This window comes from Ananas comosus, linkage group 8, assembly GCF_001540865.1.
Source record: "Ananas comosus cultivar F153 linkage group 8, ASM154086v1, whole genome shotgun sequence".
In the NCBI taxonomy this organism is placed as follows: domain Eukaryota; kingdom Viridiplantae; phylum Streptophyta; class Magnoliopsida; order Poales; family Bromeliaceae; genus Ananas; species Ananas comosus.
In genome coordinates this window covers 10809225-10825996 of record NC_033628.1, presented here as the reverse complement: position 1 = coordinate 10825996, position 16772 = coordinate 10809225, and the positions used below count along the sequence as shown (strand labels likewise).

The following is a 16772-nucleotide window of genomic DNA, read 5'->3' as shown; positions in this document are numbered from 1 at the left end:
TAAGTGAGGCAGATGAACTGACAAATTAAAAAAAAAAAAGAATGAACAAAACCATAGAGTTGGACCAAACTAAGCGGGGAAAATAAAAAAAAAAAAAGCTCGGGTTTGGTGAAGCGACGGAGAAACGTCGCAGGTGTTGCAGAAGCTACGAGAAGCAACCTAGAGCGAAACGAGAAACTCTTGCCTGGACCGTGGTCCACAGTGAACCGGTTTTCTGGACTGAATTAAAAATTTTAAACATTCAGAAAATAATATGTTAAGATATAATTCCTGATACTATTTATTCCATTGAAATAATGATTCCTTGGATGCATAAATAATGATTTTCCAAAATTTAAGTAATATATTATAATTAGGTGTGGCGCTAACATCTCCTGTCGAGATAAAAAAAAAATAATAATATCACAAGTATCCATAGTTTTATAAATTAAATATTTAGCAAATTATAGAATTTAATTATTTTTATAAAATTTTATTAATAGATGATAACATCGAATAATGCACACAAAAAAAATACTGCACAGCTAGCGTGCAAAAATTTATAAAAAAACATGCAATGAAAATGAGATAATTCGTCGAGATTTATCCAGAATTTTCTTTTTTTTTAAAAAAAAAAGGAAAAAATCATCCTGACAAGTTAGGCCGGTCAATACAAGGATGCTATTTATGCGCGCTTGGACCAGGTCCACGCGAAAGAATCTTCGAGATTATCGGTTCCCCGCTCAGCCTAATACCAATCTACGGCGCCAGTTTTGCCACGTGGAAACACACCGTCCGTCTATTATCGTCATTCGTGACATCACACACCGACATCGAGTCGGAGCGCATTGCGACTATAAATAATCCCCCAAAGGTGTAGCCCTAAACTCATCGATCTTATTTTTCTCTCTCTCAACAAAGAAAAGCGAAGCCCCTTCAATTCCCTTTCTCAAGGTTCGTTTCCTTTCCAATTTAACGTGCGTTTTTTCTTTTTTTTCTTAATAATTTTAGGCTATCGGAGGTACGATCTAGGTTACCTAGTATTGCATCGATTATATTTACGGAGAGTTTTTTTAGGTTTATTTTTATGATTTGTATTGTTTATTGCTATTCCATGTTTCGGGATCGGTATTTGATTTTCTTTGTCCTTGATCCTTAATGTTCTCATCATAATTTTAGATCTGTCTATATTAATTCATGTTTTAATCTGTATTCTGTGGTGTAAATCTCTGTTTCGTTGGGCGATCTTTCTGATTCGTTCAATTAATTGGTGGAATTTAGGGTTTCAATGATGGATCTGATCTTTGCTTGTTGGTTCACCTAAATTTGATGACCGATCTGCAATTTCTAGATGTTTTCTTAGGGTTTTTTCTTTTAATATATATTTTAGGGTTTGAGATTCTCTGATATTTTCGTTGCAATAGGGCTCCTCATAGAGATTTACAAGTTATAACATGATTCAGTTGTCCGATCAATTGTAGACCGTGTTTGTATCTTTTCAAAATTTTACTTCTTTTTTTTGGTTCTTTTTTTGATTCTCAGACATCTGATCCTTATTTTTGACACCGAGAACTATGTGATTAACATCTGGTGCTGGATCTCTTCTTACAGATGCAGATCTTCGTGAAAACCCTCACCGGCAAGACCATCACCCTTGAGGTGGAGAGCTCTGACACCATCGACAATGTCAAGGCCAAGATCCAGGACAAGGAAGGCATTCCCCCGGACCAGCAGCGGCTTATCTTCGCCGGCAAGCAGCTCGAGGACGGCCGCACCCTCGCCGACTACAACATCCAGAAGGAGTCCACGCTCCACCTCGTTCTTCGCCTAAGGGGAGGGATGCAGATTTTTGTGAAAACCCTCACCGGCAAGACCATCACCCTTGAGGTGGAGAGCTCCGACACCATCGACAACGTCAAGGCCAAGATCCAGGACAAGGAGGGCATCCCTCCCGACCAGCAGCGCTTGATCTTTGCTGGCAAGCAGCTCGAGGACGGCCGCACCCTTGCAGACTATAACATTCAGAAGGAATCCACCCTCCACCTTGTGCTGAGGTTAAGGGGTGGCATGCAGATTTTCGTGAAGACCCTCACGGGTAAGACTATTACCCTTGAGGTGGAGAGCTCCGACACCATCGATAATGTCAAGGCCAAGATTCAGGATAAGGAGGGCATTCCCCCGGATCAGCAGCGTCTGATCTTCGCCGGGAAGCAGCTCGAGGATGGCCGCACACTTGCGGATTACAACATCCAGAAAGAGTCCACCCTCCACCTCGTGTTGAGGCTGAGGGGGGGCATGCAGATCTTTGTGAAGACCCTCACTGGCAAGACCATTACCCTTGAGGTTGAAAGCTCGGACACCATTGATAACGTGAAAGCGAAGATTCAGGACAAGGAGGGCATCCCTCCGGACCAGCAGCGCCTCATCTTCGCGGGCAAGCAGCTTGAGGATGGCCGCACCCTTGCCGACTATAACATTCAAAAGGAGTCCACCCTCCACCTTGTTCTTCGTTTGAGGGGCGGGATGCAAATCTTTGTCAAGACCCTCACCGGCAAGACGATCACCTTGGAGGTTGAGAGCTCCGATACTATTGATAATGTGAAGGCTAAGATTCAGGACAAGGAGGGGATTCCGCCGGACCAGCAGCGTTTGATCTTCGCTGGGAAGCAGCTTGAGGATGGCCGCACCCTGGCGGATTACAACATCCAGAAGGAATCCACCCTTCACCTCGTCCTCCGCCTCCGTGGTGGCCAGTGAGCTGACTGTGGCTTAGCTCCTCCTGTCTTATGAAGTTTCTTTGGTGTTTGCGATGTCGTCGAGTCTATGCGTCAAGTGTTAGAGCAGGCAGTAGTATAGCTTGCTTTCGTCGTATTTCAATATGTATTTGGTTGGTGTACGCATGAACCTAGCTGTTTATGTGTTTATGTGTTTGAGAACGGTGAACTCGTAGTAATGGGTTAAGAAAGCGCTTTTATGGTAATAATATATGTGTTTTAGCTGTATTTGCTTTGGAGTATAACTACCTTTGCTGTGACTTGGTTTGTATTAATAGTTACTTTATGGGGGCATGCGCAAAGGCTATTTATTATAATTATCTTTTGTTGTTCTGGTTGATTCTGAAACTCTCTCTGATTACATAATTTTTTTAGTCATTGTTTGTTTAAACCCTGTAGTAATTAACTGCTATAGAACTATGTTTAAAGATCTCGTTGGATTATTTTGATTATTCCTTTTAAATGTTGGTGGCAATTAACGCCAAGGTTTGTTTGGTACTTAGGTTGCGTTGATATTCCAGTCACCCTGATTGAATTAATAACTCTTGCCCTAAAAACATTTGCGCATTGATCCGATTTTAAAACATTGCCCGTAGTTGAAGCCTTGCCCGTAGCTAGAGTCTTAAGAACGCGCTAGTCTTTAGTTGATCCTGCGCTCTACCAAAAGCGCTCCCTACAATTTACCAAAAGCTCTCGCTCTCTCCGCGTCATGCTGCCGACCTAAGTTTTTCTCCGCGCGCCGACCATCTCATCCCATCTCCTCGCCTGGCAATCATGCCGCCGCCGCCGCCGCCGCCGGCATCGCGGGATTGGTCGAACCTCCCCCGGGAGCTTCTGGACACCATCTCCCGAAAAATCGTCCTCATCGCCGACTACCTCCGCTTCCGCGCCTCCTCCCGCGGCTGCCTCGTTCTCCAGGCGGGCGACGGCCCCGCCGTCTGCCTCCTCAACCCCATCACCCGAACCCTAACTCATCTCCCCCCACTCAACTACTTGCAAGAGCCAACCCGCAACTACAACAAGCAATCGCGGGATTACGTGATAAGGAAGGCCGTACTAAGCTCCAACCCTTCTACGGATCCCCACTTTGTCGTCATGCTTCTTTTTCGTTTCGGCGAATTATTGGTCTTCTGCCGGGGCGGGGATGTCTCCTGGACGGTGGCCGACCTGCGGACCGACGAGCAATGGTTCGTCGACGTCGCCTACCAAGACCGGACATTCTTCTCCGTCAGCGACCGCGGGCGACTCACGGTCTACGATCTCGCCTCTCCGTCTCCGTCGAGGGCTGTGATCCACTCCATTCTATACGAGGAAGATCCCAAGTGCTTGGTGGAGAGAGCGTCCGGGGAATTACTGATGGTTGTGTGGGATTTTCGGAGACATAGTTCCGGCGACAGGACCGAATACGGGGTGCTCAAGTTGAGCCTAGAAGGCCAACTGGAGTGGGTCGAAGTCGACAATATCGGAGAGGAGGCGCTTCTCTTAGTTGATTATGGATCTCACTCTCATTGCCTTTCGATATCCTGTGCTGCTTATTCGGGACTGTGGAGACGGAATTGCTTGTACTACGCCTTCCCTCATTACATTCAACCGGTCGAATATGGTGATTCGGTCGGCTATGGGATTAATTTGTTCAGATTGGAGGACGGCGGTATCGAGCAGGTAGTTCACAATTTGGGTGTTTGTTCCTTAAATTGGCCTCCGCCATTGTGGTTTACTCCCAGTTTGTGCTAGCGATTTGCGGGACAACATGTTTGTGTATCCCTTTTATGTGTTTACTTTCGCAATCTACGTCGGTTGATAGTTCCATATCTAATGGTAAATCTTCTTATATGTAGCGAAAAATTATGATTCTCAGCCTTAAAGAAGCTTTCATTTTCTGATATGTTACCTTCAACTTTACTTGATGTGCAATGCGATCTTTTTTGTCCTTCTACCTTTTCGGATCGGAAACTGACGATACATGCCTGCTCGAAGTTGGAGAATCAGAAACTTATGCTGTTGAAATTCTAAATGTTCATAGATAACAGGAGAACAATCGAGTTCGTATCAACAAATTTTCAAGCACGATGTACGGGTTTGCTCGGTTTGGTTCAATTTGGTCTAAAAGGTTTTTCATTTTTAGAACATAATCAAGGATTAATCACAATCTGAAACTTGTCATTTGGGTTTCTTTTCTAATCGACTGATCACAGTAATCAATTCATTAGCCATGGATGGTTGCGATGAGTTCTGGAGTTGTATGGTCGAGTATGCAAACTTTTTTTTTTTTTCGTGACCTATAATACAGCTTGTTCTCATGAAAAAAAACATGTAGCAACTGAAATTTCTCAACCAAATTGAAAGTGACTGTCAAAGATGATATATTTGAGAAATTAAATCGAACTTAAAACTGTTGCCTTATAGTTTTCATTTTCGACCAGAGAGAGAACACCGTAATCGAAACCGAGTCATTCCTTAGAGAAAAAGTTTACATCGTCTTTTGATTTAAATAGATTCAATTTCCACTGATTACGAAAACGCAGAACATATGCTCATGGAATTCCCAAGAGCCTTCATCTTTTTCTGGCGAAGAGTAATCCAACAGTTGCCTGTTCAGATTCCGAATATCATTTTCCTGCTACAATATAAAGGGGATGTTTCTAATGCATGAGAACTGAGAAGAGATATTTGTTTCTCTTCTTCTTCTTCTGCTCCATCCAAAAAGGCACTCTTCGATGAACATATCGGCAGCAAAATTGGGTACTACAGTTGCCTCTATCAACAGCAGCTTAGCTACTATCCGGATGCTCGATGCCAGTGTTGTGGTAATGAGATGAATCGAGTGCTCGTGTTTTCCTCCAAGAACTATGCTACTTTTGATAATCTGGGAGGAGTCTTTGTGAAGGTTCCAACATTTGTTATTGGTGATCTTGATGCCAAACATAGCCGGAGGCTAGAGAAGAAAACTATTGAGATCACCCACCCGAAGGTAGTTATAGAATGTCACAAGTTTAACCCCTTGTAACATGCTTGACTATATCTAATGAGCGAATTGTTTTGATGGATATGTAATATTGATTTGCTTCAGGTTTTGGTCCTTTCTCAAGCGGTCAGCGATCTCTAAGACGCCTCTTAGCTGATGTGTTCCTGCAAAAAGAATCTCCTAAGGCAATTTCAATGGAGTTTAAAGGAAGATACAGATACACCTTCAAGCTTCATGTCGAACGCAATTAGTTTAATGCTAGCTGTTCATAAGAGATAGGAAGGTACTATTTGCTGAACTCAAACTAGAAGCTGAGGTTTTGTATTGGAGTTTTAATTTTTGGAGCTCCAGTTGCTTCTTACGGTTTTGTTTAGGAACTGCACACAGCTTCTTAACTTACTCCAATAGAGGAGTATTGGAACAAACCATATGCATACAAAAAAAAAAAAAAAAAAAAAAAAAAAAAAAAAAAATCTAGGAGACCTCCTACTACTATAAGGCACAGTTTGCGCTCCCCGTGAATCTCAAAGCAACATTGCAACATTGAATACTATCTGACGGCTCAGACCAAGCGTGATCACTTTCGTCTGCTGCCTTCTTGTTCATTTTGCAGGCCCTAGTAATACACCTAGTTCTCCTACTCCATATCATATAGTAATCCGAAAATGCTTCTTGTACAACCCATGTACAGCCCATGTAGAAGATACCCACCCATCCAAGGGTGGGGTGGGAATATTCCCACCCATAGATGGATGGGGTGTAAATGGTACATCCCGATCCGGGTGTATCACCTGCTCTATATCTAAATGACTCTAAAAGAAAAAAAAAAGAAAAAGAAAAAGAAAAGAGAAATGAGGCCAAATGAAGCCTAAAATGAAAATGGCCCGTGGTTTAACTATTTTTTTTTTTTTAAGAGAAAGATAGCGTGTTATCCCGTTTCATTATTTTTTTAGAAATAATCTTAGTTGGAAGTGTGAATCAACTTGGATTCAAACTTGAAATCTTGAGTACCAACCATCAAGTTCTTTTGCCACTTACACCAGAAACGGACGGTTGGTTTAGCTTATTTTTCTTTTATCATTCAATTGTTTAAAAAGTTATACTTAATAATTTTATAGTTTAACTTATTTTTTTCTTATCATCTTTGTAGTTTAAAAAGCTATACTTTAACTAACTTGTGGTTGTTAAAAAAAATTACTTTGCTATTTTATTTGATAGCAATTCTTTTAAATACCAATAGAGATAAAAGTAAAAAAAATAACTTAAATTATATGAAGACAAATTAAAGTTTATCCTTAACAAAAAAAAAAGGGTGAAAAACTAGGATAAATAATACACTTATTAAGTCCTATATTCAAACACAGTCAAATCACGGCCGTCCATTCCAAGAGTCCGCTCTATCAGAAACCGCTCAAAATGCACATTCTACACTATGACACTTGCACCACGTTATTAATAACAAGTCAACCACCTTTCTTCTTTTCAGACAAAAAGTATAATAAAAATATTTTTTTACAGTCATGATGGGACATGTATTTTTTTTAAAAAATTTTGATTGGTTTATTATGTCACGTCACTAATACATCCGTTGCATTCTAAAATTTTTCTTCTATATAGAGCATAGACACTACTATTTAAGCGAATAAACTGGGTGGGATTTATTTTTTGCATTTATTCTTCCGCAATTTTTCTTTTTCCAAACACGGCCTAAATCGGGGAAAGGTCCACGTGGCAAGAAATGGGAGGATAATCCCATTTGCCGCGCATCCCGATGCCCATTGGGCGGTGGGAGCATCCGATTCCCGGGAATAACTATCCCACGAATTGGGAATAAGTAGTGGACGGGACGAGCCACCTTATCTTCGGAATAACACATGCCCTCCCCCTCTTCCCCTTCCCCTTCCCCTTCCCCCCGCATTAACTTTATTCCCACCCACCCACCCTTATTCCTCTCCCTTCCCTTATTCCTCTTCCTCTCTTTCTCTCTCTCTCGGTAACCCTAACCCTAACCCTATCCCTCTCTCTCTCCTCCCCCTCCTCTTCCTCTACGTTTCGAATTTATTTGTATTCTCTCTCACTTTTATAAATGAACTACGAATACTACGAATTGGGCAGGATTCGTGGGGAATTTTTGTAGGAAGATGGTGGTAATGGAGCATTAGAATGGTATCTACGATGATAGTGGCGGCGCCGGCGCAAAACAACTCGGTGAGAACGCGAAGAGAAGAGGCGAAGCTGAGGAGGACGATTAGAGATATTGTTTGGGAGAGGAGAGGTTTCCCCTTTCTCTCTCTCACTCTTTTTGTTTTTTTTTCCCCCTCTTTTTGTCTAATTTTACCTTACATTGCGCAATTTGTTCTGTGTTCTAAACCTTGTTTAAAATGAATTTGGACTAAATTTAACTCTTTCACTACTTCCTCTTAAATTTGTTGTGAGAATGAAGGTGCATTTTTTTTTTCCAATGTTCGCATTTTGTTTCATAATCATATTTAGAGATTATATTTTTGCCCGTGCCAAGCATGTTATTGAGCAAGATAAAACAATCTAGTAATCTTTGAAAAAGAGAAAAACGAAATCAAAATGAGGATGCTAGAACACATTGAGTGATTATTTTTCTTTGCCCTAATTCTTCTGCATGAAGATACCTTATTTAACCTACTGCTTGCAGTCGGAGTTTACTTCAGTTAGACAAATTTTGATGAATTAGAAATATTTGTGGTCTATATTGTTATTTTGGAGCTCGGCGAGCTCTTTGCTGTATCTGTTTATCTTCTACTACTGGCCTTTTGCCCTGTTCACAAACCTACAGACCTGGAGGTTCAAATCTAAGTTATCTTAATTCAATACTTACATTCGGCAGAGTATTTGCTAGGATGTGTTTGATCACTTCGAATTCGCGCTTCAGTAAACGTGTCTTTAACCTTCTGTGCATCTTGTGCTTCTGCATGTCTAGCTGTGTAGCAGTAGGCTTGAGCAGGCGCAGGTCTTTGAAGTAGAGTCATGAAATTGAACAAATGGGAAAAGGAATGTAGGAAGCATTAGGAACAAAACCTAAAAGGAACGAAGTGCGACCTTGTGATTTGTAGGTTTCCTGGAAAAAGCCTCTAATTCCATCTACAGATGCTACATATCTTTACAAACACTAGATTTCATCTTCACTTATCTATTTATTTGCGATTAGAACTGAAATTGCAGGAAATTTGTGGTCTCTACACATTTCTAATCAAGGACTTTTACCCTTTCTAAGTCATGAATCGCTATTATTTTCTTTCGTATTGCTAGAAGCTTTCTTTTATTATTATCTTGTTAGTATACCTCGCTTAAGTCTTGCTTTTCATTATTTGTTTCTTCTAGGTCCTTATGTTCATCTATTAGACATGCCGATAAAGAAAGTCATTGGAAAATCTGTTAGGAGGGTGCGAACCGCGAATTGGACGCGTTCTCTTGATGCATCATTACTGCGACTCTTTAAACAAGAATACATTGAGGGGAATTTTATTAATGGGCAATTTACAAAGAGTGCGTGGGCCCGGATAGTTACCGCCTTCAATATGAAAACAAGGTTGAGTCTCAACAAAGGTCATCTTCAGAATCGCCTAAAGGTTTTAAAGAACACTTTCAGGTTGTACAACGATGTTGCCACACTGAATGGCTGGGAATGGGACTCGGAAAGAAATGTACCGAAACCTCAAGACCCTTCCAGTTGGGACCGGATGATAGTGGTTTGTCAATGGTTATTACATAGATCGCCTTTATCTTCATCTCATGTTACTGATTTGTTTGCTTCTTTCCTTTTTCCTTTTTTTCTGTAGGTAAATCCGCATTATGCTAAGTGTAGGGACAAGCCTTTCCCTGCTTACCCTATCCTTAAGCTATTTTTTGTGAAGAGCAGCGTGTCAAGGCAGAGCCAAATGAATGCAATGGCTGGAGATTTTAGTGATAAAGGTGAAGGTTGCTCCTCTTCTTCTTTTAGATCGTCCGAGAAGAACACATCTAGTCAGAAGCCAAAGGATATACCACTTCCCTATGCAAGCAATAAAGAGGATGCCGATGATGATGACAATGCTTCTGCTTCAGATGACAGTTCAAGCTCAAGCCAAAGCGGGCGAACTTCTGCTGTATCGAAAGCTTTGGAAGAGCTGGTAGAGATTGGGCGGCGGCAACAAGAGATTGCGAAGGAGCTTCTCAACCGACAACTTGCCGGCATGCCGAAGGTCTATTCAATCGAGCAGTGCATGTTGAAGCTGAAGACTCTGCGTAACATGTCATCAGAAGCTTTTCTCTCAGTTTGTGACGCTTTTCGTGATGAGCATGACAGATGCATCTTTATGAACCTGAAGGGGCCGATTCTGCATGCGTGGATTGATCGGAAGGTCGCGATGCATTCCGTTTATCAGCAGCCTATACAGCCCATACAGCAGTGCCGTATGTCTGCTCCTCCGAATCAGGATGTAGATTTTTCAAGAATTTAATACTTTTCGCGCAAGTGTAGCCTTCAGTACTTAATCCTCATGCTACAAACAGTTTGCGATGTAGCTGATTTTGGTGTGTAATATATATATAATCTTTTGGCGCTGTAATGTTTTAGGGTTGTCGATTATCAAAAAGTGAATAGGGGCATTTGTAGAGCATTATGAAAAACTTATCATGCTCGACAATCTGGAGAACATGTTTTGGCTTTTTGGTGACATGTAACAGCCCTTGGCTGATTTCAAGTATTAACTAACTTGTGCTGCGCTATTCATGGCTCATCATTTGTACTTCTCTATTTTTATTTTTTTTTAACTAGTTGCTGTTGATTGTTGTGAGTTTGAAAATGATCTATATAATGTTTAGGCACTCCAAATGGTTTGAGACTAGAGGCTTAGTTGTTTTTGCTTTATCGTCGTCGCACACCTCTAACGGTGATTGCAGACCGTGGGTGCTGCGAGGGACCTTTGTAAGCCATGATTATGATGTTTTTTCTTCTTTACATTATATTTGGCACGGCGGATATCGAGTCTTACATTACGACATTTTTTGGCCTTAGATATCTAAACTTTTGAGGTTAATATTATACAATGCTTCTCTGCTTAATTCCTTGTATTACTGAAGCTGCGGTGAAAGATTCGTTTCAATTGCTGGTTTGTGATTTGATCAAATTTGCTCAGGTTTGATCAGGTTCGAAAATAGATACGGGCTCGCAACACACTTACAGACAGTTTTTTGTACCTCACACCAATAAAAAGTACATTTTTGTGAATACAACAATGAGTGAAATGCCCAGGAAAAAAAATGAAGAAATTTGTCAATCTTTGTCAATCTTATAATGAACATATAAATGAAAGAATTGTAGCAGTATCCATGCAAAACTTTAAAATTTAAAAGTGCAAAGGTTTTGGCTAGGTTCGAGGCGGGCGGATGGCGCGGCATTGCTCAGAAATCTTTCGGCGGAGGTAGTAAGAATGGTGGGGGTGGTCGGGAGACAGGAACCCCCACCGCCGGTGATTCTTCGTGATCTTGAGTAGCCTTAGTAGGATGCTTTCTGTCAAGTCCCCTTCTTTATCCCGCGCCACAAAGTGTGCCACCTTGTCAATGCGCTCCCTCTCCTCCTGTGATAGTCTCGGAGTCGCGAATTCGTCCATCGTCGATGATCCTCTTTTTTTTTTCTCTCTCACTCTCTCTCTCTCTATATATATATACCCGCGAAGATGTGGAGGAGGAGGAGGTGGAGCTGGTTGGAATGTGTGAATGTTAGTGGGATCCAAGAAATGAGGAGATTTCAGCGGAGAATTTCAGGTTTGGCTCTTTCAGTGTGAGTTATTGATTCTTCAATTCTACCTAACATGTAAATATGTAACAAATCTTAAAAATAAGATATCAAGATAAATTCTTCTAAATAATTGAACTTAGATATCTAGAAATGCTCCTCTAAAGTACAAAATCATGTATATATAAGGTTAAATTATATAAATGTGGTGGAAATGGTTGGAATGTGTAGGTGTGGTGAAATTCAAATTTTTTGGAAAAAACTGCCGGCGGGATCCAAAAAAGGAGGAGATTTAAGCGGAGAATTCAGGGCTTGGTCCTTTATATGTGAGTATTTAAATCTTGAATTCTATTTAGCTTATAATTTTATAACAAATCTTAAAAATAGGGTATCAAAATAATTTTTTTCTAAATAATGTTTTTTAGAAGCACAGATAATGCCCCTTTAATAAAGTACAAAATAAATAAATAAAAAAAATAAAAAACGCTCGTGGGGTCCAAAAAAAGGAGATTTAAGTTAGTAATCATCCTTTATATATGAATATTTGATTCTTAAATTCTACCTAGTATATAGATTGTTAACAAATCTTAAAAAATAAGATATTAAGATAGATTCTTCTAAATAGTTACTTATAGATATATAAAATTATAGAGATAATAATATCTAATATATCTTTCAAAACTTTAAAAATATCTTATTTACTCATGTACGATCAACATACCTACTCTGTTGATTTCAAGTTTCTTTTTTCAAATATTCTCTTTTCCTTTCGGATTTACTTACAAGATTGAGTTTTCCGAAGGTATTTTGAATAGTTACAAAAAGTATGCAAGCAAAAGCCTCCAAATTATGTACATAAATGTTCTAAAGGTTAAAAATGTACGAAGACCCATCAAATACAGGAAATAGCCCACCACTCAGCTATTTTTTTCTTCAAATTGTATTTTTAATTAATTTTTTATACTTAGTTAAGTTAAAAATTTTATTAAATTTAACTAATTTATTAGTTATTAGCCAGTAATATTAATTGAACTAATTTCATTAACTAAAAAGTAATTAGAATCATTAACTTCGATAAAATCACCAACAAATTTAATAAAATGCCCAAATTTTTTGATTGGAACGAGAACATGCAATTTGTCCCAAATTAATTTTTCCAGGTTATTTCTAAGCATGTCTTGATAGACCCACGCTCAGCATAGATCCTTTGATTCGTTATATCTACACTCTCTGCATATATAATTAGCAATAGATTTAACTTTGTTTTTGCTAAACAAAATTGGCTGTTCAAATATATTACATGCAAATAAAAACAATAAAATAGATCATTTCTCTTATAATTAGTAAACGCGTGATCGAAAATCACAATCAAAAAGAATGGTGAAAACTCAATTTCTTGGAAAAGAGTAGTTCAATGCTGATAAATACACACACATATATATATTATATATTATAACGTATTATTTTGGCTTTACACAGAAGATATATTAGATACAAACCAGGTAGGCTTTTTTTCTTTTTTTGTGAAGGAAAAAAAATGAAGAACTACGAGCACCAATTCCAGAACGAAAAAGACGAAGGGACGCGACCTGTTCTTCGGATATACTCCGCTTGTTGCGCCGTTCGTGCAGCTTGATTATTTCTTTTTGCCTCGGCTGCGGCTCTCATTTCCTCAGCCTTATGCCTAGCAGCTGCTAATTTGTTCATGAGCCTCTCATGCTCGCGAGCCCTCATTCTTTCTACCTCGACCTGGAACGATAAGCCATAAACAACAAGAATAATTCCTTTAGATCCAGCAATATCAGATGAACAATTGCACAGTAACTAGCGATATATGATTCTCGCAGCAGCAAAAGCAGCACAACTAGGAAATGATATTCAACTTGATGACCGCCCGTGAGTTATCTTACATAAATATACTAAAATGTAACTAGCTACGAGAACTTCTACTCTAGTTTTAGCTCAACAGGTTATGAGCTGAATCTCTTTTTCCTTACTCGTATGTATTTAAGGTGTCCTCATTGTTTAACCTACGATTTAATAGGTCTATCTTATGCGTGTGAGGGTAAGCTCCTTTTCACTCTTATGGACGTTTTATGTATGAAGTATAATAAGTTCCCCTCTTTTTAAGAAAATAATATATATGCATGGTGTCTGATAAGTGAACATAAGTTCTCGTCTTCTGCGTTATCCACCATGTTTATTTCTTTAATTATCGTTCATTTTCATTAATCTTATCCTGTTTTTCCGCATTATCTTGTGCTATGAATATATTCCAATCTGAATGCAACAACAACAACATAAATATCCTTGGATCGATATCCTAGGCAATGTAATATATTTTGCACTACTATGTACTTTTCTAATAACAAGCAATCATCAAGATAATATTACAATCTTTTGCTGCTAAAATCCCTATATAATTGAAAGTTCATGCGTACGGTAAAAGTGAATGAAGAGCTAATGTGATTTTTCAGTTTCCGATGCAACTGCTAATTTATAATGTAAAGCGGAAATGCACAGGAAGTAAAAAAGGGTGTACCTCTATCTTCCTCATTTCGGCTTCGGTTTTTGCCTTCTGATGATTTTCCCAGGCTTGAATTTTGATCTCTTCTTGCTTAAACCTAAATTTCATAATGTCCAAGACTAAGAACAGCAAGCTACAGGGATAAATAAACGAAATATATAATAAAGGAAAATGATAACTTCACAGACGAAGTTGCATTTTAAACTACCTAGAAAGATATTTGGCTCTCTCGGCCTCCTCCCATGCTGCTGCACGAGCCTCAGCAATAATTTTAGCTGATTGATCTAGTGTTCCATTATTAGATGCATTAGCTTCCTCCTCTTCTTTGCTTGCCCAGGCAACTATATTTGTCTTGCCGAGTTGTTGGCCCAGAACCATTATCTCCCTCCTAGTTTTCTTTTGTAGCTCCATTTCGGATAACTCCTTATTGTTGGAATCACCATCACAAGAGACCGAACTGGGAAGAGTCCGCGGAGGAGTCGGTGGTCTCGAAGAAGTCGGGCTACGAATTGTCAAAGGGGTTCCGGTGCGAGAGGGCTCTTGGCTTGCAATAGGAGTCATTTCTGTTCCCATATCTCTCATGGATACTGAGCGAACTGTTGGTGCGGGGGTAATAAATGTGGAAGCACTACGAGCAGATGCCGATGTATCGTGCTGGCTAAGACAGACTGCAGAAGGTGGAAAAGAGCACGAACATTTAAATCCTACTGTTTTGAGTTTCCAGGTAGAATTCTGAAAGAAAGCAAAGGTTCTAATGCAAGCATGACTGAACGACCGAACGACTGAACTAGTAACTGATAATGAAGTTGTACATGAAAAAAAAGACACAACCGGGCAAACAAATCATAATGCCAAGACAGGAAGAGAATAAAGTTGGCTACATAATTTCTTATCACACACAAAAGTAGCAATGGGAAGCATCCAGAAGTGCCACCAAGTGCTACCACCAGGACAACCGATTACAAGGTTGTGCAAAACGATCTTTAGGGAAGAAGCTTGAATTGAGGATAAAATGCTCTGTTTTTCTTTTTTGGCTGCAACAATAACAACATTGGTAGAGGTTCCAATCCATATCTTGCATTGTTATCTTCGTAAGCGAGGAGATAATATGCTGTCAATGTTCGTTGCTGAACAGTGTTTTAAACTGCATGCCCTCGTAAGTAACAATGTGCGAGCTGAAAAATGTTTCAGATTTAGTATAACATAAATGTCGACCAACGAATGGATCATTCGAATCAGGAAGCGTAATATCACTATAATTAACAGAAAAGGCCGAGAAGGAGAAGTTCCTGAGAAAAAAATGAGAAGATAAGGCTTCTGATTGATTTGTTGAACACGCATTTTTTACTCTTAAACCGACTACAATAAATAGGAAGCAGAGAGCCAGAGACTGACCTATCAAGCGGTAATGACCAATAACATTAACTTTCAAATGATAACAAAACTATGTTTGCATGAATGAACATCTTGTTCGGCGCACGATTATTTCATTTACTCACGATACTTGTAGCATTTCGCAGACGAATAAGAGAATGACCATTTATCTTTAGGGTCTAGGGTTGTGTTTTCGTAATGAGACAAACCAAATCATCAATGTCGCGAACTACTGAATAACTTATTCCAACATTCAAACAGAGATAATGAAATTGCTTACTAGCAGAATCAGGAAGAGGCTTCGCCTCTGGCGCCCAATTCACAGCCTTTAGGAGACCACCACCATCCTTCTTACCCTGCGTCGCACCGGCCCATTTGGGCGAATCCTTCGTCGTCGCCGCCGCCGCCGCCGCCGAAATCACAACCTTCGCCGCCGCCGCCGATGCCGTAGCCATGGGCACGCCTAATCCCGACCTCTTCCCCGCCCACGCCGGGGCGCGGCCACCGCGGTGCGAAGTGGGGCTCGCGATCCACTTCTCGGCGTCGTCCCACTTGGACGGCGCCGGGTGGAAGTCGAAGCTCCACTCCGAGTCGCCGGTCTCCGAGTCCAAAACCCTAATTCGCGATTGGATCGACCTCTGTTGAACCCCCGTCGACGTCGAGCACTCCACGTCGCGGCACCTCTCCGCGGCGCTCGCGCCTACACCAATTCCCAATTCCCCGCCCCCTCTCCCTCGTTAATTTACTAATTAAAGCAAAATTCCACAAAGAATTAAAACAAAGAAGAAGAAGAAGAAGAAGAAGAAGAAGAAGAAGAGGCGTTACGCCGATCATCGAGCTCCATGTCGAATTCGACCTCTCCCTGCTCCTCCTCCTCCGACGCGTCCTCCCCCTTCCGACGCTTCTCCAATCCAAGAAGCACCGCGCGGAGCTTCGCCGGGGAGAATCCACCGCTCTGCGACGAGGAAAACACAGCCCAAAATTAAAAATTTTCCAATTTTCAACCTGATGCGTACAAAATCGTACAAAGATTCCACCACACAAAGCTCACAAAAAATCCAAATTCCCAGGGCAAAAAAGCATAATCTCGTCAAATCCAAAGACCCCATATAGGGTCTTTTCACGGCCCAATCGAAACTCGCAAGCAATCGAGCCGCGGGAAAGCCAAATCCGACAAAAACCGCAGGGGAATCGATGCAAAAGTCGCTTTTTGAGCAAAAAATCTGAGGAACCGCTCGTGAAAAAAAGCGTTTGAGAGAGAGAGAGAGATGGCACCTGACGATGGAGAGGCTTGTGGATGCGCTCGTACTCCATTAGAGGAGATGAGAGAGAGAGAGAGAGAGAGAGGAGGTTGGTGTGGGAATTTGGAAGCTTTATCCGTAGATTTGAAGCAGGAGAAGGAGG

The 16772-nt window shown here is 40.5% G+C and overlaps 4 protein-coding genes across 4 annotated transcripts; 3 read left to right on the top strand and 1 right to left on the bottom strand.

Moving 5' to 3' along the window:
* Window positions 833-2981, top strand: LOC109713978 (polyubiquitin). The gene is made up of 2 exons (XM_020238318.1): window positions 833-933; window positions 1591-2981. Exon 2 carries the CDS (start codon window positions 1591-1593, stop codon window positions 2734-2736), a length of 1146 nt encoding a protein of 381 aa, XP_020093907.1. The 5' UTR covers window positions 833-933; the 3' UTR covers window positions 2737-2981.
* LOC109714639 (putative F-box protein At5g55150) lies at window positions 3528-5859 on the top strand. The gene is made up of 3 exons (XM_020239335.1): window positions 3528-4415; window positions 5461-5724; window positions 5824-5859. Exons 1-3 carry the CDS (start codon window positions 3528-3530, stop codon window positions 5857-5859), a joined length of 1188 nt encoding a protein of 395 aa, XP_020094924.1.
* On the top strand, window positions 7552-10478 carry LOC109714276. The gene is made up of 4 exons (XM_020238828.1): window positions 7552-7711; window positions 7834-7993; window positions 9073-9440; window positions 9531-10478. The coding sequence occupies exons 2-4, from the start codon at window positions 7882-7884 to the stop codon at window positions 10188-10190; spliced, it is 1140 nt and encodes a 379-aa protein (XP_020094417.1). The 5' UTR covers window positions 7552-7711; window positions 7834-7881; the 3' UTR covers window positions 10191-10478.
* On the bottom strand, window positions 12875-16772 carry LOC109713575. The gene is made up of 6 exons (XM_020237694.1): window positions 16644-16772; window positions 16194-16323; window positions 15649-16068; window positions 14203-14662; window positions 14010-14091; window positions 12875-13216 (listed from the first exon to the last, which is right to left on the bottom strand). The coding sequence occupies exons 1-6, from the start codon at window positions 16680-16682 to the stop codon at window positions 13013-13015; spliced, it is 1335 nt and encodes a 444-aa protein (XP_020093283.1). The 5' UTR covers window positions 16683-16772; the 3' UTR covers window positions 12875-13012.

Excerpts from the sequence above, each read along its gene's own strand:
- LOC109713978 (XM_020238318.1), top strand. The coding sequence starts at position 1,591 with ATGCAGATCTTCGTGAAAACCCTCACCGGCAAGACCATCACCCTTGAG.
- LOC109714639 (XM_020239335.1), top strand. The coding sequence starts at position 3,528 with ATGCCGCCGCCGCCGCCGCCGCCGGCATCGCGGGATTGGTCGAACCTC. Across the intron at positions 4,416-5,460 it reads AGGACGGCGGTATCGAGCAG|GCACTCTTCGATGAACATAT; the intron begins GTAGTTCACAAT and ends CCATCCAAAAAG. Across the intron at positions 5,725-5,823 it reads TTGAGATCACCCACCCGAAG|GTTTTGGTCCTTTCTCAAGC; the intron begins GTAGTTATAGAA and ends GATTTGCTTCAG.
- LOC109714276 (XM_020238828.1), top strand. The coding sequence starts at position 7,882 with ATGGTATCTACGATGATAGTGGCGGCGCCGGCGCAAAACAACTCGGTG. Across the intron at positions 7,994-9,072 it reads TATTGTTTGGGAGAGGAGAG|GTCCTTATGTTCATCTATTA; the intron begins GTTTCCCCTTTC and ends TGTTTCTTCTAG. Across the intron at positions 9,441-9,530 it reads GTTGGGACCGGATGATAGTG|GTAAATCCGCATTATGCTAA; the intron begins GTTTGTCAATGG and ends TTTTTTCTGTAG.
- LOC109713575 (XM_020237694.1), bottom strand. The coding sequence starts at position 16,682 with ATGGAGTACGAGCGCATCCACAAGCCTCTCCATCGTCAG. Across the intron at positions 16,069-16,193 it reads CATGGAGCTCGATGATCGGC|GCGCGAGCGCCGCGGAGAGG; the intron begins GTAACGCCTCTT and ends GAATTGGTGTAG. Across the intron at positions 14,663-15,648 it reads GCCTCTTCCTGATTCTGCTA|TCTGTCTTAGCCAGCACGAT; the intron begins GTAAGCAATTTC and ends CACCTTCTGCAG.